This window comes from Cervus canadensis, chromosome 2 (genome assembly GCF_019320065.1).
Source record: "Cervus canadensis isolate Bull #8, Minnesota chromosome 2, ASM1932006v1, whole genome shotgun sequence".
NCBI lineage: Eukaryota > Metazoa > Chordata > Mammalia > Artiodactyla > Cervidae > Cervus > Cervus canadensis.
Genome location: NC_057387.1, coordinates 187,124 through 214,919, shown reverse-complemented (window position 1 = coordinate 214,919; position 27,796 = coordinate 187,124). Strand labels below are relative to the sequence as shown.

At 40.5% G+C, this 27,796-nt stretch overlaps 1 protein-coding gene across 1 annotated transcript; it reads left to right on the top strand.

Moving 5' to 3' along the window:
• The first annotated feature begins 894 nt into the window (after nucleotides 1-894).
• Nucleotides 895-27,066, top strand: TBX19 (T-box transcription factor 19). Its single transcript, XM_043446040.1, has 8 exons — nucleotides 895-1,302; nucleotides 8,490-8,754; nucleotides 10,370-10,504; nucleotides 13,490-13,551; nucleotides 14,938-14,999; nucleotides 20,247-20,438; nucleotides 22,650-22,785; nucleotides 25,749-27,066. Exons 1-8 carry the CDS (start codon nucleotides 1,106-1,108, stop codon nucleotides 26,032-26,034), a joined length of 1,335 nt encoding a protein of 444 aa, XP_043301975.1. The 5' UTR covers nucleotides 895-1,105; the 3' UTR covers nucleotides 26,035-27,066.
• The last annotated feature ends 730 nt before the right edge of the window (nucleotides 27,067-27,796 follow it).

Here is a 27,796-nt window from a genome sequence, read left to right as displayed (position 1 = left end):
TGTTTTCTACTAGTAGTATCTCCTCAGGGAAAGTGGGGATTCACCTCAGAATGCCAGATAGGCCACAAACCATTGGAGGGAAAAGCCAGAATGCCTTTCTGGATTTAAGATTTCAATTGCACAATAAAGTAAAAAGCTTATTTTTCAATCACTGGGGACAGAGTGCTTCCATAGATTAATATGGTGCTAGAAGGAGTTTTTCTCCTTCTGGCTAGGATTGGAAATAAGAAATATTTAGGCTGTGGATACTAGGGAGGAGGAGCATGGTTCAGAGCTCTTCTGCTTGTGGGAGGCAATGAGGGACCTTGAGATGAGCAGGAGACTACACCTTGAGAGGTCTGTAGGATCCTTCAGGAGAGAGATGGCCAGTAGGGGATATCCTGGGAGAATGAAGTCCTTAGCTCTTTTCTCCTGATCTCCGACCCTTGAGTGGATGGCACACAGATCATCTTCCTTCCTTCTGTGGCAGAGCTGTCATATTCCTTGGCACAATGCCCTTGGCCTTCCATATATTCTATTCTATTCAGAGCTAGTGGTTAGCTCAGGGATTTAGGTTCTCAACTGTGTCAGGAAATCCTGTATTGGCATCAAGGTTTTTGATCTTTCTTTTTCCCTATAGATACCACAAGCCATGATTTATACACAAATGTGATTTGCCTGATTGTCACAGTCTGGGCCCAGAACAATTTTAATTAACTGGAAAATGGTCCTCAATACACCGATTAGACCTCTTCAGGTACAGCAAGATAAAAGCCTGATAATTTGGATGGAGTACCCTTCTTAAATATCTACTCTATACACGGCAGCCAATGGGAAAGCCAGGCTTTCTCCCACCTGATCCAGTGAGTAATTAAGAGAGGGCTTTTTCTTCCCCACCTCTCCCCTCCCACCCACCCCCAACTAAAGCTTAACAGGTTGGTGGTATAATTTGTAGACTTTCAGGGTGTCATGCTAGGAGCTTAGGCAAGAGACTAGGCATTTCTTCCCCAGCTTCCCAGGCACTGTCCAGCTGGATTCGAAAGGCAGGCAAGCGACAGGAGGAAAGAGGTGGAAGCCGGCAAAGTAACTACTGTTTCTCAGCAAAGTTTGAGAGGGGCCTGTGGCCATGAGTGAGTTGGACACTCAGAAGACCTGTGATGGAACTGTTTCTCGTCTGCTCAATGTGGTGGAAAGTGAGCTTCAGGCAGGGAGGGAAAAAGGCGACCCTACAGAGAAGCAACTTCAGATCATTCTGGAGGATGCCCCTCTCTGGCAGAGGTTCAAGGAAGTCACTAACGAAATGATCGTGACCAAGAATGGCAGGTGAGATTATCTGTGGCTCTACTTGGGCTGGCGGGGCTTGGCAAGGGAGGCAAGGCCCCTTGAACATAGAAGAGGCTGCAGCTCTTCACTCAGAGGTAGCGGGGTCTGATTAAACGCTCCTGAGGACAGTCTCCTACGGCTTTCCCCCAGCCAACTTAATTAATTTCTCTGAGATCGTCAGAGAAGTGGAGGATGAAGCCACCTGTTCTGCCTGCAGTTTAAAGGAAGAAATTCTTTGAAATTACTGGAAAGGGGGGCATGTCCCGTGGGTTTGGGAAATGCACTCAAATTTCAGAAAATAATGTTAATTTTTGACTGACTGTATATCCTGGAGCAGATGACTATTCTTTGAACTCCAATTCCATTCAGATAAGATAAAATAAAAGGCAACTTTATCTGGAAGCTGGGTGATTTTGTCTGAAGTATAGCAAACTTGCGAGACATTTCTGACAAGCTGAAGATTCAGAGGCTAAAAGGCAAATTTAATCTCACTACCTACTTCTACACTTGCTTCTTCCTGTGTGTTTGTGGTGAGTGTTCATTTGAAATTGTGTGTGTTTGTGACAGTATGAAAGCCATTGCAGTAATAGTTAATGAAACCATAATATACTGACTGAGAAAAGAGAAGATGCCGTCAGTTTTTTCATTGCAACAAATTAGGGATTAAATGAAATGGCTCTCTGTTGGCATTTCTTGGATTATATTAAATCTATTTCTGCCAAGTGACTGTCTAAGGTAATATTAGGAGTTTCTGTTTAGTAAAGGAGATAAAAATATTTAGAAAGAAAGTATCATTGCTCCCAAGCTTGGCCAAACAGCTCCCAATATTAATGTGATACTGATCTTTCTGTTCACATGGTCAAAAAAAGTACAAAATGTTGAAAGGTATTTTCGATATGGTTAGTTTCAGCACAATCTCAAAGATTGTGACCTTTGAGAGAAATTCTGCTTTCCAATGAGAGAAAAGTCCAAGCTAGCTGAAATTCTGGCAGGCTTTTGTCCTTGTGAAAAACATTTTCATTCCTGACTTCTCACTTTTCCATTTCTGAATAAAATGCATGGCATAGAGAATGAAACATTCTATCTGGGAAAATTATGAATTTGAGTGTTGCTGTGTGACATTACAGTGCTTTGTAAATAAAAAAGGTTCTATAGATAAGGGCCTTTCAATAAATTGTGATTACTAATAGTAGCATGAATATCAATCTTGCTTGATGCTTATATTTTCTCTCTCTAAATGGGTCCCATATTTATTTCATATATAGAATTTGTTATTTTTAATAATTATAATTGTAATTTTACCTATTCTTACTCTTGATCTGTATTGGCACATTATATTCTGTAAAAAGAAATAGAAAACATGTTTGTATTTTCAAAGAAATTATCCCCAATTCCTAAAACTGGATATACTTTCTTTCCTTTTAAAGATGAATGATGATACAGTTGTAAAAGTTTTATGATGTCCAATGACAGGTAGACCTTTCTGTTTATTATTCTTTTAGTTACACTAATACTTAGCCTCATACTATTTATTTGGCTGTCAAAGTGGTCATATATAATAGTAAAATAAGTATAATCATCAAGTAAAACAATAGTCCATATATTTGAATGAGGGATAAATAAAAATTTTGAAAACCATTATAAAATTCAACTTAATAATATGTCATATTGGTATGTTCTTTTACAATTTTAGAAGAACTTTCTCTTGTCTTTTTGTACCTAAATAATTTTCTTCATATTTAAAATTGAAAAGTCTTCACATATTTAAACTCATTAACTATGTGAAAATTATTCTCTGTAGAAAAAGTCTAATTATGGTCAATGTGATTCTTCTTATTTTCTGTGGAGGTCCTGCTGACATTTTTACCTTCTCAGTGAAGTTAAATCTTTTCTTAGGATCTCTGAACCCCTCCTGGTCAATATTTTGCCAGGAGATAGTTTCCTTTGTATTTCAGATAAAGAAGGGAAGACAGATCTCTAAGAAATGAATGCAGTTGGTAATGAGTGAGTGTGATCTGGAATTACTCTCAGTCTGTTTAGTTTCTCAGAATAAACTGTTAACAACACTTTCCTGCTCTTGATATAGGCACATCTTTCTTGTTTTGCTGTCTTCTTTATTGTCCTCTTCATCTCTCTTTTCCCTCTTTTTTTCTCCTAACCATCTATCCCTGTATCACTCCTTTTGACCCATTTTCTTCTGTCAGTAGACTCACAATGTCTCCTCCAGATGCCCCATCCTTACCTTTCATACCAACTCCTGAGCCTAAGGCAGATGGAAGTGTGGCCCTTCTCTGGAAAGAACATTCCTGGTAATTAATACCCAGTCTTGGCCCTTTTCATTCATGTTACCCTCCTGCCCCTATAGTCAGTTAACTTTCTGACTTTTCTAAATCTTCGATGGGGTTAATCAGATCTCCTGTACACTTGAGCATAATTGTCCCATGTAATAGCAAGTTTTAAAATAGCATAGATGGAATGATGAATTAAAAGACTCATTTTCAAATGGACATCTATTTATATGCATAAATAGGAGGCTTGCTTCTGACATTGATCAGAAGTAATAGAGACTTTCCCTGAAGAACAGTGAACTATCCACAGAAACGGGGGTTATGATGGTTCTTCATTCCTTCCTCTCCTGTCCTTTCCTCGTGCTGTTTTACTGTTTACTCTCCTCTCTTTTCGTCCCCTCCTTTTTTTTTTTTTTAAGCTACAATTACTTTATTTATTTATTTTTTATTAATTGGAGGCTAATTACTTCACAACATTTCAGTGGGTTTTGTCATACATTGATATGAATCAGCCATAGAGTTACACGCATTCCCCATCCCGATCGTCCCCTCCTTTTTTATTGAAAATGTTTAGTTATTAATATTCAATAGCCTTTCAGACATAACAATAACAATTATAATACCTCCTTAGAGCTCATTTGAATCATCTCTAGTGCATCAGCTTGTAAATACTTCCTTTCATCTCTATCCTTTAAGCTAGGAACTTGTATTTTAGGTTGCACAAAAAGATTTATTTCAGATTTCAGTGGTAAATAAGTGAAATCTCTTGTAACTTTTGTTTTCTCTACAGTAACATATTTGCCTTAGGGGGAAAAGCTATATTTTATGTATATTTCCATGCAGTTGAATAATTTGATTTCATTCAGATTAAATTTGCCTTGAGAAGATTTTAATAAATTGGAAGAATTTCTGATGTAATTGGTGTATCCATTTGTTATCATAAAATGTTAGGATCACTAAGTTGAACTTCCCAGTGATTTAGAGATGTTGGTACGGTGAGCTAATGCTCATAGTGGGAGGCAACGAGGGCCCCGAAGGTAGAGTGGTGCAAGAGGAGAGAAAACCGATGTTGCACATCAGGAAAAAATTTTCCATGTCCCTGTAGTCTATGGAGATTTTTCTCTGAAGTTTACAATTACAGTTTATGAGAATCATATGTTTTTGTGTGATCTGCCTCTAACCAGGCTACTTTGGTTGCTTGCTCCTCCTCTTATCTTCACATAAGTCTAAACATCCATGCCCCATGTGCCTGCATACACACACTCCAAAACCCTGATGAATGCTTCATGATTATTAAAATTCTGTGGGGGGAAAGAGAGGGAGTTTACTTCCTGAATTTTGCCTTTAACCACCTCTGCTGTTTCCCCACCTAGAAAATCTGCCTTGTCTGCCCTCTTTCTTCCTATAGATCTCAGTCCTCACAGCATCTTTCAGCAGTGCTGGCTCTCAAGATCTCCTGTAAGAGAAATAAAAACTGAGAAACTAGCCTCATAGCTAAACAATACAGAGTTCACGGCCAAGCCTAAGCATGTGTGGTTCCTCAAGCACGGTTTTGGGCAGTGTTTATATTCCCTACTACATTTGCTTCTCTCTCTGATATAGGGATTGGTTTACAGCCACAGAGATGGAAGAAAAGGGAGAAAAGATCAAAGAAGTGCAGCTCATCCCTGAAAACAGTCTGGTCATGAGTGTTGCCCCCAAGTAAAGAGATATCACAGCCCAGTCCTTGTGAGGCTGGAGAAAGAGGCAGAGGAGAAGCAGGAGGTGTTGAACTGGACTTGGAGGCAGGGTGGCTTCAAGTGCTAGTTATAAGACTTTGGGCAAGTTGACATTTATTTACATTGGTGACATTTATGACATCATTGGTATAAAGAAGATAAAAATACATAGCATCTCAGTTCATTTGTGTAGTGATAAAAAAAGAAAAATAATGATAAAATTCTCAGCAAATGAAGTATTAGAGATTAAAGCAGCAAATGGTCCTACCATGTTTTACATGTGTTCTTCTAAGAACCAGGATGCTTCTTTACTTTTTCTTTATTTACTTTTTTTGTTAACAGCTTTATTGTGATAATTTATATACTGTACAATCCAAAAAACTCGTTGAAAGTATATCATAATGTCTTCATGGTTCATCTGTGTTGTAGCATTTTTATTGACAAATAACATTTCACTGTATAAATATACTTCATTTTATTTATTCAATCATCAATGGACATGTGGGTTGTTTCCAATTTTCAACTGTAATGAATAATGCCACTATGAATGTCTGTATATAAGTTTTTATGTGGGTGTATGTTTTCATTACCCATACATATGACACCTAGGCGTGGAATTGCAGGGTCATATGGTAACTCTGTATTTTAACTTGTTAGAGGAATTGCAAGACTCACTTTTGGCTGGTCCATTGTATATTCCACCAGCAATGTATGAGTATTTCAATTTCTCCACATCCTCACCTATGCTTGCTGTTATTCACCTTTTTTTATTATTATTATAGCCATCTAGTGAGTATGAGGAATGATTTCAAATGTAGGTTATGGTTCAGTTTGTTAGGTGTCAACTCCCACTCTTCCTGAGTATATGGACTTAAGTTGGTTTACTTAAACTCACCAAGCTTCAGTTTATTATCTGACTCACCCAGCCTCTAGTACTCAAAGGTACTATCTATTTCCTATCTATTAAATGCTTGCCAAGAGCCATACTGGGGTATAAACCTGGTTGGTGTAAACTCCCCCAGGTTCTTTGTATTCTGCCATGAGTTTTGAAGTGGTCACTAAGGCAGGGCATTTAGAAAAGAGGGGGTGCTGAAAACAGATCCCCATTATTCATACACAGCTGGAGGACTAAGTTGGAAGAGGACCCAGCAAAGGAGTTGGAAGTATTGATTAGGTGGATGAGCCAAGGGGAAAAATATCCTGTCTGTCCAGAGTATTCAGGGAGGCCATGTAATTTAAGCTCAGAAGACTGAGGAGCCTGGATGGCTTGAGTCCATCTCTAGATCCAGACCTTGTTATCTATTGGTCAATTTCTTCACTTTCTATATGTTGCAGTTCTTATTGTACCTCATTTCAAAACTAGGCTCTACTGGGACCCTCCAGTCCCTCACCTATACCCATTATGCTGTTAATACTTCCATACCTGGCATCCTTGGACTCCTTCTTTTAGCAGTGGACATACTCAGTTTTCCCCGTTTTATTCTCTTCCCAACCTTTATAGACGCACAAATCCTCCAAATGACTCCCCTTACTCCCTTGGATGTCTCCTTAGTTGCTATCTTAAAAGCTAGATACCCTAGACCAGTACATTTTAAGCTTTAAAGTTGTGGTGACTTAACTGGGGATTTTGAAAAGCACAGATTTTGATTGTGTATGTCTGGAGTTAGGTCTGAGCTGCTGCATTTCTGATTACTGCTGCTGCCGAGTCATGAACCACTCTGAGTAGCAAGTGTTTGGACCCTAGTTTGTTAGCTTCTCAACTTGGGGACTCAGATTTTTGAAGATGTATTGACAAATAAGACAGCTTCTGGGGCAATCGGGAGGTGGTAGGGGCGTCTGTTTGGAAACTAGGTCTTTTGAGGAGATTGGAGCAACTTAGGTAGCTTGGTGAAAGAAAAATAAGCTAAAGAGAATCAGAAGCCAGGTGAGCTAGCTTCTCCAAATATCTGTGAAAGTGAGCTTGCTGGTATTTTCTTAGAGCGTAGGAGCTGCTGCAGCAGCTGTTTAGTCTCTACGTCGTGTCCGACTCTTTTGGGGCCCCATGGACTGTAGCCAACTAGGCTCCTCTGGCCATGGGATTTCCCAGGCAAGAATATTGCAGTAGGTTGCCATTTTCTTCTCCAGGGGATCTTCCCAACCCAGGGATCAAACCCACGTCTCCTGCATTGGCAGGCAGATTCTTTACCACCAAACCACCTGGGATTCCCACAGAGGCTGGGAGAAGGACCAACAAAACCAGATCATCATGTCTCAAAGTATACATCTTCCTTTAAAAAAAATATTTATTTTTGGCTGCACTGGGTCTTTGTTGCTGCATGCAGATTTTCTCTAGTTGTGGCGAGTTGGGGCTACTCTCTAGTTGTGGTTTGAGGGCTCTATAGCATTCAGACTTCAGTAGTTGTGGCTCATGGGCCTAGTTGCCCTATGGCATGTGGAATCTTCCCAGACCAGGGATTGAACCCATGTCACCTGCATTGACAGGCAGATTCTTAACCACTGGACCACCAGGGAAGTCCTCAAAGTGTATTTATTGAACACAAATTCCCACAAGATGCTCAATGAGAAGATGGTTGCACAGGTACACAAGTGCAGAATGTGGAATCCCTCACCCCTTCTCAAAGTGCTCACAGGTGAATTAAAGCCTCTGACAAGTCCTGCAGGAAAGGAACTGGTTTAAATATGTAGAGTCAAGGGTCCCTTCACTGCCTTTACCACAAACCATGTTTTCTGTATTAACACTGTTAGTATTATTTAGAACTGTTTTGTGATACAGAGAAGGCTTGCTCTGTGGCAATAGTGTGAAAATCTGATGTATGCTGGGAGAAAACCTTTGAAGGAAGCTCTGTGAGAACCTGGCACCTGCCTGTATACAATACCTCAGGTTTCAGGAGGAATTTCATTCTAGTCAAATGACTAGATCAGTGATTTTCAGACATTAAAACAGAGCACAACATTTAAAATTAAAACCTCAAGATAAAATACATCGGTAAAAAGAGGCTAGGCTGACTTCGAAGCTGCTGGCCTGGCCCCTCTTTGTTTGGCTTCCCCCTGTGCATTTTCTGCACCACCAGAGCCCTCCAAGGACAGTCTCCTCTGAGCAGAGAGAGGACTGGCCAACTGGAGAGACGTTCCTAACATTCTAATATCCTTCTTGTGGCTCAATTTTTTCCTTTTCTTTTAGACGGATGTTCCCAGTCCTAAAGATTAGCATCACAGGGCTGGACCCCAATGCCATGTACTCACTCCTTCTGGACTTTGTCCCAATGGACAGTCATCGCTGGAAGTACGTCAATGGAGAATGGGTACCGGCAGGCAAGCCAGAGGTCTCCAGCCACAGCTGTGTCTACATCCACCCCGACTCCCCCAACTTCGGTGCCCACTGGATGAAGGCCCCCATCTCCTTCAGCAAGGTGAAGCTGACCAATAAGCTCAACGGAGGTGGGCAGGTATGCTCGGTAGCCTGGCCACCCGGCTGCCCCACAACACCCATCAAGAAATACCAGGGGTGCATTTAGGCAATTAGGAGGTCCTCACCGACCTCTTCTCTCAGGGAAGCCAATTATTCCCCGGAGTCCAAATGTGAACAGGAATAAACAGCTCTTAATTGGTGCTTTCGGTTTTTAATGGACTTCCTGATGTTAAGAGAGAGTGAGAGAGTGGAGTAGTTTACTTAATCATCAGGGGCCTTTCAGAGTTTTGCCTTGTGTGTGGTGCTTTTTACCAAGCCTGGGAGGAGGGAGATGTTTGTGGGTACCAGGGTTTTGTTATTCCCTCTCCCCCTTTTTTTTTTTTTTGGTGTAAGTGGCATCTTAATAAAAAGCTGCTCCTAAATGAAATAATTGCTCCCTCCACTTGGGCATTATGATAATTATCAATAGAATATTGAATCAGCTTTGGGTTTTCAGAAAAAGAATCCAAACAAACCTTAAATAAGGAGGGTTTTATTTAAGGTCTCCAATTAGAGTAAACAAGATTTTGAGGCTTTTTACTCTTTTGTTTTCTCTGGTAGGATTGTGCACACTAGTGTGCTGTGTAAGGTTGTTATTTGCTTTATAAAATGTAGACTGTTTGGGGGGATTACACCCAGTCGGGAGGAAGAGGTCTTATTCCCCCAGATTTCACTTTGGTCAGTCTCATAGCCCTTAGACTTTTCACGCCTTCTCTGTTCTCTGTGCTTATCCAGCTGGGATGTAGCGGTTCTCATTTTAAGAATGGTAAGTCATCTTCCGAAGTCTCTGCAATATTCGGAAGTTTCCAGTTCTTTATTGAATCAGGAAATTGAAAAGTAAACTATTATTCCCTCCCAGTTTTCACAACAGGAGACTTTCAATATGTCTTTGATTTGAATCACAAAGAGTGGATGTTATATAACCAGCAGATGTCAGCTATCATTACTTTTTAGGTAATTCAGCCCTTTGTCAGGATTTTGAGATAATTAGGATTTCTTACTAGGGGGCTTCCCTGGTGGCTCAGATGGTAAAGAATCTGCCTGCAATTCAGAAGATCCAGGTTTGATACCTGGATCAGGAAGATCCCCTGGAGAAGGGAATGGCAACCCTTTCCAGTATTATTGCCTGGAGAATTCCATGGACAGAGGAGCTTGGTGGGCTAGATTGGTTGCAAAGATTCAGACATGACTGAGCTACTAACACTAACACACTTTCTCATAGGAAAAAAACCAGTATGTTTTAACAGAGCAAAATTCATATCATTGTGCTGAAAATAGGAAGAAAAAAAAAGGAAGCCAGGATTTTGGCAGAAAACCGCACACTCTTTAGACCAGCTCTTCTCTGGCAACCCACCCTTCACCCTCTCATGTGTGTACGTGCTTAGTCACCCTCATATAAGCAGCTCCAAAGTTATTCTCCTTAAGAGTTTCTAAAAAAATCTCCCTTCAGTGATTTCTCAGAGAGATGGTGGCGGCTCAGATGACTGGGGATCAATGTGTGTGGCCCTAACTGAGGTGGGTGTTAACCTTAGGACTAACCAGAGGTGCTGGATCATCTGTCACCTGTGATGCCCGAGGCTTTGTGTGTCCTTTCTCTTCTTCCACCTAAACAGATAATGTTGAATTCTCTGCATAAATATGAACCCCAGGTTCACATAGTGCGTGTTGGAGATGCCCATCGAATGGTGATGAACTGCTCCTTCCCTGAAACCCAGTTCATAGCTGTGACTGCCTATCAGAATGAGGAGGTGAGTGTGTGTGTATGTATGTGTAAATGTCACCTGGGGGAGTGTGATGGGACTAGAGGGTGGTGCTTTTATTGTTATGACCAAACTTGGATGAAAGATAGGTTTTCTAAGATTCAGATGTAGTCAGATACACTTGGTAGAGACCAAGTTAAGCAGTGTGGTAATCAGTTTCCACCTCCTTCTCCCTGCTTGCCAAAGCTCCACCAGTGTTTCTTCTCCTGGTGCCAATAAGGCACAGTGGTGCATTGTAATACAACCAGCAGAAATGCAGGAGTCTTTGTTTCCAGGACCTTGACCTGACAGAACTAGGCATCTCTCCCGCTCTAGAGCAAGTCTGTGGGGATTGATTCAATTGTGCACCCTGTTTGGGTTTGTGTTATACTATCTGTCCAACTTGTTAGCTCTTTTGGGGGCACATGTAGATCTTTCTCTGCCTAACTTGGGCCTCTCATGGCTACAGCTGAGTAGCCAGCATCTGGCCTCCATAAACTCTGTGGGAGCAAAGTTTTTTTGATTCATCCACATCCTATAAGATTTTCCAGGACTGCTGGTCACCAGGACACCAGATCAGTTGGATTCTTTTTGCTTAAACTTTAAAAGATTATTAAAAATTGAAGTATAGTTGATTTAAAATGCTCTTATTTTCTGCCATACAGCAAAAGTGATTCAGTTATACATACATATATACATATTCTCTTTTTATGTTCTTTTTTAATGGTTTATCTCAGAATATTGAATATAGTTTCCCATGCTATACAGAAGGACCTTGCTGTTTTTCCATTCTATGTATTTAATAGTTTGCATTTAAGCCTAAGCTCCCAGTTCATCCCTCCTCCACCCTTAAAATTTTTTTTAATGGCAATAATGCATGTTTATTAAAAAAAAAACTTCACATGATAAACAAATAGTATGGAAGTATATACAATGAAATGAAAAGTTAGAGGTAAAGATTTACTCTTTCCCTCCTGTTCTGTGAGTCCCGCATCCCAGAGACACTACAAATAACCGCTGAGGCTGTGCTTCTTCCCACGCATCTTCTGTGCACTTATCAATATGCGCAGGGTACAGATTTCCTCACACAAATTGGCTCATGTTCATGTTAGTATGAAATTTCTCCCCACCCCCTGTATTTAAGAGTGCATTATGAATATCTTTCTATGTAAATTGGATTCAGATTTATCTCCTTTACTGAAATTATTGCAGAGGATACACTGTATTTCAGGCAATCAGTTTCCCACCTAAATGATGTTTAGGTCATTTCCAGTTGTTTTATTTTCTATGATAAATAATACTGCAAAGAATATTAAGCACTCAGAAATGGAATTGTTCTGTCCAGGAGAGTGTATGGTTAGAACTGTGATAGACAAAGCCCCATTGCTCCCCTCCAAAGAGCATATCCATTTATAATTCCCACACCAATCTCAGCACAGTGATTACCTACATTTTCAGCTTTGATAATTCAATAGGGTAGAAAAAATGGTATCTTACTATTGCTTTAATTTGCATTTCTTTATTTGGAAGCTTTAGAAGATTTTTAGGCTCCCATCCAGCTAACTGAATCAGAATCTCCAGGGAGAATAACCAGAATCTAGTTTTAAGAGTCTCCTTAAAGGATTCTGATGATCATCCAGGTTTGGAAACTACTGCCTTATTGCCTACAGATGATGTGCAAGGAAATGTAATTTCTTTTCTATAGCTAATCTGGCCTCTCAGCTGAACCCTTTAGCAGGTCAGTGGAAAGAAAAATTAACCAAATATCTGAAAATTTAAACAGGCCCTCAAATACTGTACAGTTTTTATTGGCTGACACATTTTGCCTTTCATACCCTGACACAGATTGCCTTTCATCCCCTTTTACTCTCTGTAGGATGGCCTCTGGATTTATGAAGGGAGAGTGGGCTTTTGCAACTTCAGAAAGCTGGGAAGAGTTGGGGGCCACATCCTGGCCTCCTCTGTTCTCTGAACAATGTCTGTTAGCCACTGACATGCTGCCTGCTCTCTTAGTCCATGGCAGGTGGAACCTGTCATCTGGTTGCCCTCTGACTAAGTGCTCAGATTTTCCTGGACACATGCTGGAGGGTTCCCTCTGAACTAGCAGCAAGGCTAAGGCTATGTTTTCAGCAGGCTACTAGCCTGATGCTGTGATTCTGGTCTTGAACATGCCCCAAGAGAATCAAACCTGGGAAACTCTAACCTCGGAGCCTCTGTCTCCTGACAACGTATCCCTGCCAATGTAAATGCATCCTGAGAGTGGGTACAGGGGTGGATGAGCTATCCAAAAATCTTCTTTTATTCAGCAAATATTTATTGAGTCTTACTACAGGCTGGATGTTTTCCTACATGCTGGTAATACTGCACTGTACTCAGGGCACTTACATCCCAGTGAGAATAGATGAAAATGATAAATATGTATTTGGTCAGAAGGCTCTGAAGGAAAATGAAGTACGCTAAGGCCAGGGGAGATAAAGGGTGACAGCAGGTGGAACTGATAGTTTGTGTGTGTGTGTGCGTGTGTGTAAACATGACCCAAAGGGTAGGTGATTATTTAAGAGGTCAGGGAGTTGATTCTAGTCTGTACTCGAGAGTCTAGAGACAGGTGTTCATCAGTACACTCTCCTCTGTGTCCCAGTGACTAGAAAAGTAACTGACAGATGGTGGGTGTTCAATTACTGTTGAAAAAAAAGAATGAATAATAGAATAAATGCTAGATTTAGCACATCAGGCTTGTGCAATTTTGTTGTTTTGTCCTTTCTTTGCTCATTTTATACCGCATTTGCCATTTTCACCACAGGTGACAATAAAACGTTTCTTGTTGGACAGTGCAATAGTGATTTTGTGCAGAATCAAGCAAAGAAACATGGAGAGGGAGAAAAAAAGAGAGGAGAATTATTCTGATTTTATAGAAATTCAAAGGTGAAGATTAAGTGTTCTGTTCCCCATGCATATTCTACTTTCACTAACACTTCTTGTCTTTGTAAATGTAAGATAACAGCTCTCAAAATCAAGTACAACCCTTTTGCCAAAGCCTTCTTGGATGCTAAGGAAAGGTGAGTAGAGAAATTTCAGGGCAATCTTATGATTTTTGCAAATATGAAGTTTATAATAATCTTGGAAGGAACTAACTACTGGCATTTGCATTACCTTTGATAGAAACATGTTTTTAATATTTAATTCAATGTCCAACAAAATCAGCAAGAAAAAACAAATTTGTAATTACTTGTCCTTTATAATAGGGGTCCAGGAGAACCTGGGGCTTCCCAGTGGCTCATTGTTAAATAATTCGCCTGCCAATGCAGGAAATGTGATTTGATCCCTGAGTCGGGAAGATCCCCTGGAGAAGGAAATGACAACCGACTCCAGTATTCTTGCCTGGGAAATCCCATGCACAGAGGACCCTCGTGGGCTACAGTCCATGGGGTCACAAGGAGTTGGACACGACTTAGCAGCTAAACAACAGGAGGACCTGGAACTGGCCATGTTTTATCTGCCCTGTTTTATGATAGATTCTTGAAAATAATATAATCACATAAAAAAAAACTAAATGATTTAAATTTTAAATAATTCAATCTTCCTTTACCACAGTTATCTGAGTAGTATGATTTCAATAAATTTTTTAAAGCTAAATTTCACCTAGGAAAGGTGAGTAATTCATAAAGGTGAGAGGCCCATGTCTCTCAGAAGTCAGAGACTTCTGGGGGTGTGAATGATTTCCTTTGAAGTGTTTGGATTTTGTTGTTTCTGTTTCAAATCTTTACACTAATTCCTATAAATTTCAAATCTTGCTTTTTCATCATAAAGGCACTAGACTAATGGACAGGTGTTTATAATAACATGTCACAGGGGTCTGTCCTGCCAATATTTGACTTAATTTTGATGATGTAGAAGAAATACCTTTTTTCAGGTAAGAAAACGCATATAATAAAAATATTTAGGACTTTGAGAGAGAGAGATCCTGGCTTTGAGTCCTGGCTTTACCATTTCCTGACTTGCATAAGTCAATTTGCTTTTCTGGGACCCACTTTCTAAATCTGCGAAAGCATGTAGTAATATTCTATCACAGGATAATTGGTGGACCTAGCATATCACAGATGTGACTGTGCCCTGAAGTCCTATGCAAATCTTAGCTGCTGTAATCATTGCTTGAATTTTGGCAAGCAGAAACACTGATCACAAATCAGTAAGATCAAGCTACATAGGGATAGATGTAAATAAGGTCAACTGGATTGACCATAAAGTTGCAATTCAAAGAGCAATTACACAAGAACATAAAGTAGGAGGAGAATGGGGGAAAGATAGTAGTTTGAGGGGAAAAAAGTATTTGATTTTCTTATTTCAAAAAATTTATTGCTCTCCAAAGACAATCTTGGGTGTACTTGATGCTGGATGTGAATGGTAAGCTGGACAGCTATAGTGCACTTTCATTGCTCTTTCAGGAACCACCTCAAGGATATTCCAGAAGCTATGTCTGAGAGCCAGCATGTGACCTATTCTCACTGTGAGTTGGGTGAACCCTGGATAGGAAGGGCCTGGGGCTACACTAGGAGCATCTCCACCATGCTCAGACTTTTTACCTGTCATGACTGCTTCAGGCTTGTTCCCAATATTCTATCAAGACCCAAAGGTTATTTCTTCCACTCAAGACAAGTATATGCCCTTTCAAGCATTCCCAGAGAGAACCCCTGCTCCTGGGGGAGTGTATACAAATCCAAGGCAGGAGAGAAAAATGGAAATAGTGAATTTCTTTGACTCCCATTTTTGTGTCAGGGAGGCTAAAGAGCTCATAAAAGTGGATTCTGGATATACCTTCTACCCTGACACTCCACTCCTGTTTTGGGGTTTCCTTGTTCTTGCTACTTTCTGGTTTTTGAGTTTATCACCATTGCCATGCCTCAGGAAGGCCATAGCTTTGCACATGAGGAAACTTCTGTATTTGTTGACTGGAAAACTACAGTATTAGTGGAGTCATATATCTGGAATTCTGCAGGTAGACTGGATGTTCCTGATAGGGCGCCACCCTCTCCGTGTCTCAGAACAGAGAGGAGGCTCCACAGTGGAGCAAGTCCTCTAAAGCTGCAGCAGTAACCCAAGGTCAGTAGCATCAGTGTCTGAGATACCCTTTAATTTAGAGTTTAATGGTTTGCTAAGATCCCTTCTGCAGTTTTCCAGCTATGAAATTCTTTACTCCCTCCTTCCCCTAAAGTTCGATGCATCTTTCATTGCAGAAGTGGCAGTATAGCCACATAAAGAGAAACAATTCTCAGAAAATCACTTTAAAAAAATCTTTTCTCAGGAGTCTTTTTTTTTATTTGTCTAGTTACCATCTGCCACCATACAAAGTTATTACAATATTATTGACTATATTCCCCATACTGCAGATTTCATCCTCATGACTCATTTGTGCCTGGAATTTTGTACCTCTTAATCTCCCTCACCTCTTTATTTCCTCCCCACCATCTGGTAACTACTTGTTTGTTCTATGAGTCTATTCTGTTTTGTTATGTTTGTTCATGTGGTTTATTTTTTAGATTCCACATATAAGTGAAATCATATGGTATTTATCTTTTTTTTACCTGACTTATTTCACTTAGCATAATACCCTCTAAGACCATTCATGATTCTGAAAATGGCATGATTATTTTTTATGGCTGAATAATATTCCATTGTGTGTGTGTGTGTGTGTGTGTATGTGTGTATATATATATATACGTCTTCTTTATTCATTTATCTCTTGATGGTCACTTGATTTGCTTCATTTTCTTGGCTATTGTAAATAATGCTGCAACGTTATTATTATCATTATTTTTGTTTGTAACTTTCTTTTTTGTGGTGCTGTTGTCTGGTTTTGGTATCACGGTGATGCTGGCCTCATAGAATAAGTTCAGAAGCATTCCTTCCTCTTCAGTTTTTGGGATAGTTTGAGAAGAATAGATGTTTACTTTTTAAAACATTTGGTAGAATTCAACTTTTGTTTGTTGGGAGTTTTTTGATTACTGATTAAATTTCATTATTGGTAATCAGTTTGTTCATATTTTCTATTTTTTCCTGATTCAGTTGTGGCAGATGGTACATTTCTAACAATTTATCCAAGAAAAGTACTTTTTAACTGACCTGGAATGAAAAGCTATTTTGTATAGGATAGGATCACATGTGGAACCACACCCTTTCAAGTTCATGTGTTACAACCTTCTCAGTAAACATCCTTATATGTGGCAAACTTCATGAACAAAAGTCTGGTTCTGCCTGGCTTCTCAGTAACATCCTTATATGTGGCAAACTTCATGAACAAGTCTGGTTCTGCCTGGCTTTGCTTGCTGAGAACCTGAATCTTGATTCTATCATTCAGATAGTGATCCCTTGTGCCACACGCCTATACAACAAAGAGAAAATGGAGATAACAAAATGATTTATTGAGAATGACTGACCTACATTTTGTGATAGGAATTCTGTACAATTTGTTTACTTATACTTAAAAAATATTAAGCAAATGGTTTTAATGAAAGTTCTACTTTCATATCACTAAAGCCCTGGTGACAATCCCTAGTCAATATTCTTAAGGAACAGTTCTGGTCCTGTCTGAATCTTCATCTGTGGGCCCCTCAGTTGAGAGCTGGTTGGTGAAAGGATGTGCTTCTTGTTCTCTCTGTCCTTTCCCATGAATTCACTTGAAGTAAAGCCTTTTCCTCATAATACTTACTAAATTTTTTATTGTGGCTTAAAACCACGATATAAAATGCACCTTCACAAGAATTGTATGTATAGTACAATATTGTCAATCACATGCACATTTTGGTACAAAAGAGTCCCAGAACCACCTGCCTGCCCCCTCCACCCCAATTCGTGCATGTTAAAGCTACGTATACTCACCAAACTTCTTCTCTTCACATCTCCCTCCCCACAAAGCCCTTGGCTACCACCGTTCTACTCTATACCTCTATATCCATAGCCTTTAGATACCTAGTATGAAGAATCATGCAATATATATATATATATTTTATGACTGGCTGCTTCTGCTTATCCTAATGTTCCTCAAGGCTCATCCATATAGTACGATACGACAGGATTTCCTTCTTTTAAGGATGAAATAATATTTACTTGCATGTATATACCAAATTTGCCTGTCCCATAATCTATTGATGGTCATTTAGGTTACTTACACCTCTTGGCAACTGTGAATAATGCTGCAATGAACATGAGTGTGCAAATGTCCTTAATTCTCCTGGATATATAACCAGAAGTGGAATTGGTGAATCATGCAGTACTTCTATTTTTAATTTTTTAAGGAAACTCCATAGTGTTTTCCATGCCAGTTGCACCATTTTACATCCCCATGAATAGTTCACAAGGTTCCAATTTCTCCACATTCTCACCAACACTTATTATTTCCTAATCTTTTTTGGACAATGGCCATCCTAATAGTATGAGGTGATATCTTGTTTCGATTTGTGTTTTGCTAATGAACAGTGATGTTGAACAACTTTTTATATGCATTTTGGCTTTTTGTATATCTTTGAAGAAATGTCTGTTCAAGTCCTTTGCTTGTTTTCATTAGGATTTTTGTTGTTTTTGTTGAGTTATAAGAGATCTTTACATATTCTAGATGCTAATCCCTTTTATAGTTTATAGTTTGCCAATATTCTCTTCCATCCTATAGATTTCCCTTTCACTCTGTTGATTGTTTCTTTTGCTGTGCAGAAGTTTTAAAGTTTGAAGTAGTTTGTCTAGTTTTGCTTTTGTTATCTGTGCTTTTGGTGTCATATCTAATAAATCATTGCCAAATCCAATTTCGTGAAGTTTTCCCCTGCATTTCTTCTAGAAGTTGTATAGGTCTTGCATTATTTATTTATTTAAAGTTAAAATTTTTATATGGTGTAATACGAGTTTAGTTTATTTCTTTTGCATGTGGATATCTAGCTTTCCTAATACTATTCTCTGAAGAGACTATTCTTTCCCATTCGTGTAGTCTTGGCACCCTTGTTGAAGATTATTTGACCATATAAGTGGAGTTTATCTATAGGCTCTCTTTTCTTCCACTGGCCTATATGTCTTTTTGCCAGCACCATACTAATTAGGGGGCTTCCCAGGTGGCTCAGTGGGAAACTATCTGCCTGCCAGTGCAGGAGACACAGGAGATTGGGTTCGATCCCTGGTCAGGAAGATCCCCTGAAATAGGAAATGGCAACCCACTCCAGTATTATTGCCTGGAAAATTCCATGGACAGAGGAGCCTGGTGGGCTACAGTCCATGGGGTTGCAAAGAGTCAGACACAAATGGACAACTGAGCACCTACTATTTACAGTATTGTAGCTCTGTAATGTGTTTTGAAATCAGGAAACATGAGGCCTCCAGCTTTATTTTTATTTCTCAGGATTGTTCTATTTGGAGTTCTTTAAGAATCTATATTAATTTTAGTATTGCTTTACATTTCTGACAAAAGTGTCTTATGGATTTTGATAGAGATTTCTTTGGGTAATATGAACATTTTAATAATATTAAGTCTTTCAATCCATGAACATAGGATGTCTTTCCATTTATTTATATCTTCTTTAATTTCTTTCATCTATATTTTATAGTTTTCAGTGTACGAGTCTTTTGCCCCGTAGGTATATTTTGTTCCAAAGTACTTTGTTCCTTGTGGTGCTATTCTAAATTGGATTGTTTTCTTAGTTACTTTTTGGATTGTTCATTGTAAGTGTATAGAAATGTAACTGATTTTTGTGTGTTGATTTTGTATCCTGCAACTGCTGAATTTGTTTATCAGAAAAGTTTTTTTGTGGAATATTTAGAGTTTTCTACATATAAAATTGTGTCATCTATGAACAGAGATAATTTTATTTCTTCATTTCCAATTTGGATGCCTTTTCTTTCTTTTCCTTTATTCCTAATTGCTCTGACTAGGACTTCTAGTACAATGCTGAATGGAAGCAGTGAGAGTGCGTATTCTTGTCCTGCTCATGATCTTGGAGGAAAAGCTTTCAGGTTTTTACCATTGAGTATGGTGTTAACTGTGGGTTTGTCCTATATGGCCTTTATTATGTTGAGGCAATTTTCTTGTATTCTTTATTGAATGCTTTTATTATGATAGGGTGTTAAATTTTGTCATATGCTTTTTCCACATCGATTGAGATGGTCTTTCACAAACACATTTCTGTGAAATATTTTGCAGTTTTCCAAAATGTTTTGCAAGATTCTTATCAAGTTGTGCTAGCCATCTCCCTCTCTTTTTGCCTTCAGAATCCTCTTTGCTGGGTGGTGATGGGAGGCATCCTGTCTCCTCTTGCTTGGAGTGAGAACTAAAGATATTTTCTCACTTGGCAGAAACAGGGAGGGCTCCATTCTTTCTGGGTAACCAAATTAAACATTCCCTAGTAGCTATTAATCAATGATTAACATATCATCTGACACCTCCTTCTTTGACTGACTTTTAATTCAATTAAGTCAGAAGCAACTTAACTTTTATATTTTCTATTCACTTATACATTCAAATAATATTTTATATAGCTGTGACTCTAGCATTTCTTAAGAGAGTCTCCAAACTTGATAGGACCTGTCATCCATCTCCAAAGAAGCCAACTTAGCTGCTAACATGGAAGGGGAGAGGCAGTGGAGGTGGTAGTGTCTAACTCCACACAGGTAGACATTGCCAGTCACACAGAAACACAACTATGCTAAGTGACTGGAAACCTGATTTTCGGTGTGGAAGTTCACAGAATCTCCCTCTGTGTCCTCCTCTTATCTCTTGCAGTGGGAGGCTGGATCTTTTCCAATCCGGATGGAGTGTGTACAGCAGGAAATGCCAATTACCAGTATGCTACTCCGCTGCCTCTGTCTGCTCCCCACACCCACCACGGCTGTGAGCACTATCCTGGCATCCGAGGACACCACCGGCAGGCTCCCTACCCTTCTGCATACGTGCACAGAAATCATTCTCCCTCAGGTGTGTGACTCTGCTAACAATACCCTTGGGGGTGTGGATGGTGGGAAGAAGTAGATAAACAACTAGTAGAAGTAAATATCTGAAGATAGAATCCATTTTATCTAATATATGTCATATTATTATGTATTAAAAATTTTGATGTTTTATATACTAACAGTTGACTATATATAGCATTGTCAGTATTTTATAATTATTTCAAATAATTACAAAAGCTGGGAGACAACCAGTCTCCCAATTTCTAATGGGTGTGAAAGTCCTCCTCCCAGGGCACTGGTGTACTAAGCAGTTTCAGGCTGCATCTCTAAAAGCCAAGTTAAGTCATGGAGTTCTGAGACCCTCAGCTCATTGCCCTCACATGACTCTTTTCTACAGTTGTAGTGCATGGCTCAGAACAGAAAATATTGGGCCCAGTATTGAAGAGCTATTAGGAAGTCTTGGGAAGCTAGTTCACTCTACATCCAGGCTTTGGTCTGAATCGTCAAATATTTATCGAGGGTTGACTTTGTGCCAGGTTTTGTCCATGAACAAAACAGATCACAGCACCAATCATCTCACAGAGATTCTACTCTCATATGGGGACACTAACACTCAATGAGACAGTGAAGTTCATGGTCTGGGAGACAGAGGAGTGCATTAGGATACCAGCCTCAGGGACATCCCGAGCTCTGTGCCTGCAGATGACTTTGCTGGTCATCAGCTGCCCGTGCCTGTGCCCCATCGCTAGCTACTCCCAGCAATCTTGGCAGCTGCTTCCAGGAAGGCAGAAAATGGAGCTTAATGATATCAGAAACTGAGCAGGTTCTCATCTACTTCTTGATTCTTTCCTGGCGTCAGCACACAAAACACATCTGAGCATTTGCTATGCACCAGACACTCTTCTAGGCAGTGGGGTAAGGAAGGTGATTAAGGTTTATTTATTCCCTGGAGGATCTCAGGGTTATGCAAATACATATAATTAATCCTAATACAGTATAGTGAGAGCTCTAATGTGATCCTCAGACCTGTAGCATTCCCTGGGAACTTGTTAGAAATGTAGACTCTCAGGTTCTCCTTCTGAAAGAGTTTGCAGTTTAACAAAATCCCCAGGTGATTCTTATGCACATTAAAGTTAGAGAAGCATTCTATAAAGTACACAAGCCACGGTGCTATGGGAATGAAAGAAAAAGGGCAGCTAGATCTACCAGAGGGCTTAATGTTCAAGTTGAGATTTGAAGAATGAATAGAAAAGGATAAAGGTTGGAGTGGGCAGGGATGAAAGATGGATGACATGGGACACAGGCAGAGATGAAGGGCACTCCATGTGAGAGAGTGGTAGAGCAAAGGTTCAGAAGGAGGAGAGAACCTACGTTATCTGTGAATGATTTGGGAAAAGAGTGGAGAAGGAGGGAGGCAATGTGGTGGATGAAGGAGTTGAGGCTGAGGGCCACACCATGAAAAGGAGTGACTTGGCCAGGGATGTACATGAAATCCTCTTCCTATCTTTCCCCTCCTTCCTTCCCATCTTCTTTCCCTTCTTCCTCTCTATTATATTTGCACTATTTGTGCAAATGAAGATTCAAATACATAGAAGACACTATTCCTGAAATGTTTAAATCTCCTTGGGGTTGCTGAGAAAGATAGGTTCTGATCCTCAGAAACTTCATCTGAAGCACTGGTGTCCGTAGGCTTGTTTTGAGGGGATGATGACATGGCCCATTTTAAAGAGGATGTGAGCTGTGACCTGAGTTAGATCTGTGACAAAAAGGGAAAATCATCCCACCTGTCTGAGCCTCATCTATAAAATGGAGGTGAGAAGTTGTTATAAAGATTAAAAAATGAACAGTACATGATCATCCCATGACTGGTAAAGAATCTGCCTGCAATGCAGCAGACCTGGGTTTGATCCCTGGGTTGGGAAGATCCCCTGGAGAAGGGAAAGGCTACCCACTCCAGTATTCTGGCCTGGAGAATTCCATGGACTCTATAGTTCACTGGGTCGCAAAGAGCTGGACACGACTGAGAAACTTTCACTCTCAGTATGTGACATATGGTTGACATTCAATAAACTTCAATAAACCTAAGTTCCTCCCTCCTTTCTGTTTCCTTCAGAAAGTATCAACACACTGTTGGTACATGTGGCCATGGTTGTATTTTGACCTAGGATATTGTCATTGGTCACCATCTTTACATTTTCCATGCTTCACAAATTGAACTGTTGTTATTTCCCCAAAGTGAATTTGATAGAAAGCTCCAGCAATAACCTGCAAGTTTTCTCTGGAGCTGACAACTGGACTTCCTTATCCTCCACACCCCACGCCAGCATCCTGTCTGTACCCCACACCAGTGGACCAGTCAATCCAGGGCCTAGGTAAGACCAACACCAGCAACTTGCTCATTGTTCTTGGAGGTTTACTTTTTAGCATGGGGTCTCGAATTCATATTTTTTTTCCTGGGGTGCCTCGGTCTAAGCTTTTGTCCTGACTTCTAAGCCACTAAGAATTGAAAATAACAACAAGGTCAACTCTTTGCCCCTGGAAAAAGTGTGGTGAGAAAGCACCTACTCAGTCATGCATTCTTTTTATTTGTAACTTTGGTATTTTTTTTAAGAGGGAAAAGATATTGTGGCCTGGGATTGTTTGTCTCAAGTCAGGAAGAAATACTGTGAACAATGGTGGTAGCAGATAAATACTGAGCATCAGGGAACTAAAAGGGAAAAGTGTAAATATGCACTGAAACCTCAAGACCCTTGGCTGTCTATATCCTCACAAGCTACTCATTCTAACAGGTGGACACATTTTGGGTGCCCGGGCCTCAACCCAGGCAATAGGGCTGAGAGTATCTTGTAGGACCCATGGCATAACTTATACCAGAGGCCAGCATTCAGTTCTGACTGTTGGAAATCAGTGTGATGAGTAGAAAGGAAAGAGGCCTGGAATCTGACAAATGTCCCAGTTTCACTTCTTATTGACTCTGAGACTTTAGGAAATCTTAGCCTCACTAAGCTTAAACTTTCTTATCTGTAACTTGGCAATAGTACTACTCTGTAGTAGTACTCAGAGCTACTCTGTAGAGTTATGGTGAACACCAAAATTAAAAAGAGCGTAATAAGTACTGTAAGCAATAACATTGTATCAATATATACATGTCTTGTTAAGTTCAACATAATTAGGCAGAATTTTGAGAAGGTCCAAAAAGCAATTCAAAATCAAAAGATGTCTTGTCTTTTTTGGGGGGAGATGTTAGATGACTGGCAGGTCTAAAAAAGTTTGAGGGTCGTAGAGCTTTGATTCACAGCAATGCTCTTCACTCTTTAATGTGCATTAGAATCACCTGGGATGTTGTTCAACTGCACAATCTGATCAATAGGTCTGGGTTAGGGCCCAAGATTCTGCATTTTTAACAAGCTTCCAGGTGTTGCTGATGTTGCCGTAAACTGTGATCTTGATTTTGATGTTGATGTTGCCATGGCCCTTAAGGATCTAGTGCTCTGCTATTAAGGCAACAGCCCCCAGCCGCCTCTGGCTCCTGGGCTCTGGTAATGCAACTGGGCCAAACTGAGAAGGGCTGTCACACACAGAATGTTAAAGACAGTAGATAATAAAGAATAAATTCTTAATAATTTTTTATACTGATGCATGTAAAAATGATAATATTTTAAATATTTTCAGTTACATAAAATATTATTAATAATAAGTTCATTTGTTTCTTTTTATTCTTTTCTCAAGTGTGGCTTCTCGAAAATTCGTATTTGTGGCTCACATTTTATTTCTATTGGACAGTGCTTGACTAGAGGATCTCAGGGAAATGCATTTATTGGTGCTGTGTTGGAAGTGAGGGAAAGAGTGTCCTTGAAGCTGTTAGACAATTAACTATGTGCCAAGTTCTGTACTTGATCCTTTATGTAAGTCATTTATAGGATTCAAAGACATCCATAAGGCTGCTTTTAAAATTCCTATTTTCCTGATGGAGAAACTAAATCTCAGGGGCATTAAAAACTGCCTGAAGCTAAGACAGTAAATAAAGTCACTCAGAACCCATGGTTTTTGAATCAGCCCAGGAAGCATCAGAGAGGGGCTCTGACTGTTATTGTAGAAGAATTTCTTTTGAAAACTGGGGAATTGGGGTCAGAATCCCAGCAAACTGAGCTGGCTAAAAAACCCAACAACCCCCATGGCCTATCTAGGTTTCTGCAGGTTTCATATGGTCCAATGAGGTCTGTGGAAACTGAAATATGGCAGAGTGCAGGGTGGCATTTCTACCTCTGGTTTCATCAGTGGCATGTTTAACCCATTGCTGACTCTAAATATTTTGGTAGAGAAAAGCAAAATGTGTTCAGTACTGTCATTGGGTAATGAGCCTATTATCAAGCTAAGTAGGGACTCTGAAAAGTGATGACCAAAGTACTGGAAGTTATTTGCCTGTGTTGACTGCAGTGATTTTAATCCAGGTTCTATGTTAAGGTGCAAAATTGGCTGCACATCACAGTCAACAGGAAAGCTTTAAAAAATTCTGATCCTACATGCCAGACTAATTAGATCAGAATCTCCAGGGGTAGAACCCAAGTGTCAGTAATGTTTTTAATTTGCTAAGTGATTTCAATGTATAGTCAGGTTCGTGACCCAGTGATGTAGTATAGAAAAGTCTAAGAAAGTGGTCCAGTTCCTCCCCTTTCTACCAGGGACCAGAACTGACAGGTAGAAACCTGGAATAGAAGAATTAATTATAACAACCACCATTTACTGAGTGCTATGTTTTGGATTTCACGTACTCATTTTCTTATTCAATCCTCATAAAAATATTTAGTAAGGTATGTTTAATTATCACGTCAAATCTTGAAGATAAGGAAACTGAGGCTTATCTATTAAATAATTTGTTCAAAGTCACAGAGCTAATAAGCTGTAATGCTAGGATTTAAACCTAGATTTTCTGTCCTGGTTATTAGGCCACATCACCTCTCTTGGCCAGTGAGAGATCTTACAGATTATACTGCCCAAATATCCTCCTTTCAACCTCCCTGCCCATTTATACAGGTAGCAAGGGAAGCTTAGAGAAATAAAATGCTGTGTTAAAACTGAACAACTTGTTGGAGGCAGGGCCAGCATCAAAAGGCAGGTGTCAGGACACCTAATTGTATGCTTATTCTACTACATCTTGCTGCTTCTTTGCAGAAATGGGACCAGTGTGTGTCAGAGCTGGAAACAAAGCCATGGCTAGATATTCTCTTTCTAACTCGTGTCCCTCTCAGCACTGTGTATGTGCTAATCAGATGGCAATCCTGTCTGGGAGTATCATCACCATTCTCTCTCTCTCTCTCTCTCTGTGTTTCTGCAGCCCATATCCATGCCTGTGGACCATCAACAACAGTGGCGGGGGCCCTGCCGGGTCGGGCTCAGAGGTGCATGCCAACTCCCCGGGAGCGTTTCTCCTGGGTAACCCAGCTGTGACTTCACCTGTCTCCACCCAGACACCCACTTCGGTTAGTGTGGAGGTTCTGGGGGAGCCCTCGCTGACCAGCATCGCCATGTCCACCTGGACAGCAGTGGCTTCACATTCCTTTACAGGCTGGGGTAGCCCAGGTAGGGGTGGGCGCCATTTTCCCTCCTCACTGGATAGTTAAGCAGGATCCTAATGAAGGTGTCAGTAGAGAATCTGTTAGGTGTAGAGCTCTTAGAAGAACCACCTACCGATCCCAGTGGGTCAGACTGCAGAGTCTCCCCACCCGATGAAGTGGGTTGTAGCAGAAGCCTCCTAGGAAATGGTTTGGTTTAGATGATGCTAATTTTGTCACCTGCATCTCTCTACCATTTTCTCTTTGTGCTCCCATTTTTTCCTGCAGCTTATCCATGCCATGCCTAGGCAACAAAAGTTCATTGAGTACCTTCCTTGTGCCCTGACCCTTACTCTCAAATGATTCTAGAAGGCTGCCCCTTCTGTTCTGTGGACATAGTGTAAAGCTGGTAAGTGAGCTCAAAATTTACCTAGCCTAAGGCTTCTGCATTGTAACTTTGTACAGTCTTAAAGGTATGTGTAGCCACAGAGCTTCTGCTTTGAGACCAAGAGAGGGTGTAAGTCCATGGAGTGAAGTTAACAGAAGTAGAGTTAATTGCATGTTATAGCACTGGGAATTGAGGAAATGAAATCATGTTGCTCCTTGGCTCAGAAACCTTGGATGACTCACCATCACCTACAGATCAACGTTGATCTCCTCTGCCATCTGCCCTCAAAACATTTGTCTAGCTTTAGCTCCCAGTTACCCCATTAGCACCCTCTATTTCAGTCAAGGCACACATTCTGCCTCTATCTTTTGAACAGTGTTCTTTCCCACCTCTGTACCTTCTCTCCTGCCTGAAATTCCCTTCTCTGCTCAGTTCCACCTGTGTGAATCTTGCTTATCTCCCATGGACTGACCAGAGCACCACCCGCTGCATCAAACATTTGACTTGCCTGGGTTCCCTGCCTTCCCACTGGTTTCGCCTGTTGTAGAGCTCATCTCATGCTGCCTTGTATTTTTGGTACCCATGTCTCTCTTCCACTAGACTGTGAGCCCCTTGAGGGTGAGGCCCGGCCTTCTCTTCTCTGTTCCCCACAGCAGCACCCGGTTCTGTGCCTTGCCTATAGGAGGTGCCCAATAAACACTGGCTGAACTGAATGGATGTGAAGTGCATGTGTCAAAAGGACAGTTATGGAGCTCACTGGGGGGCAGAGCTCAGAGATTTGTGTCCCAGAATGGGCAGCGGGTCAAAGTGGGGGCTCGGGGACACTCTGGGTGTTACGTTTGCAGTGCAGCCCTTTCTCAGTGATCGGTTGTATAAGGAGATGGTGTGGGCTAGAGTGATTCTTCCCAGACACTGGTCCGTGGATCCCCTCCTCTGATACATGTGCAACACTGAGGAATAAATTCTTCAGCACAAAACCCTTGAATCAGAATCTTTGGAGGTAGAGTCCAGGAATCTGTATTTCATACAGATGTTCCAGACAGTGGTCTCAGAGCCAAATTTGAAAATGACTTGCCTGGAACAGAGAAACAGAATGATAAATACTCCCAGGATCTCATCAGATAAGAGTTTCAATCTCTGCACCATTCTAGGCTGTTGCTATAGCCAATGAGCAGAATCATGTTTCATTGGTTTTCCTTTTTTACCCCCTACTGGATGTGCTGATCACTACAGGAGTGAGGTCTCCAGACCTGGATGACAGGTGGTTCTCCCAGCATCGACATCATGCTGCATTGACTGGGCAGCTTTCTTGGGTCATTCCTGAGGGATTCTGAGACTCCATTCAGAACCTGGCCATGGCTCAGCTGTTCCCACTGAGGCAGGAGATAGGCATTTATGACTGGTCTCCTGTTTACATTTCTTGAGGAAAGAAAAAGATGGGCT

Excerpts from the sequence above, each read along its gene's own strand:
- TBX19 (XM_043446040.1), top strand. The coding sequence starts at position 1,106 with ATGAGTGAGTTGGACACTCAGAAGACCTGTGATGGAACTGTTTCTCGT. Across the intron at positions 1,303-8,489 it reads ATCGTGACCAAGAATGGCAG|ACGGATGTTCCCAGTCCTAA; the intron begins GTGAGATTATCT and ends CTTTTCTTTTAG. Across the intron at positions 20,439-22,649 it reads CAGAAATCATTCTCCCTCAG|TGAATTTGATAGAAAGCTCC; the intron begins GTGTGTGACTCT and ends ATTTCCCCAAAG.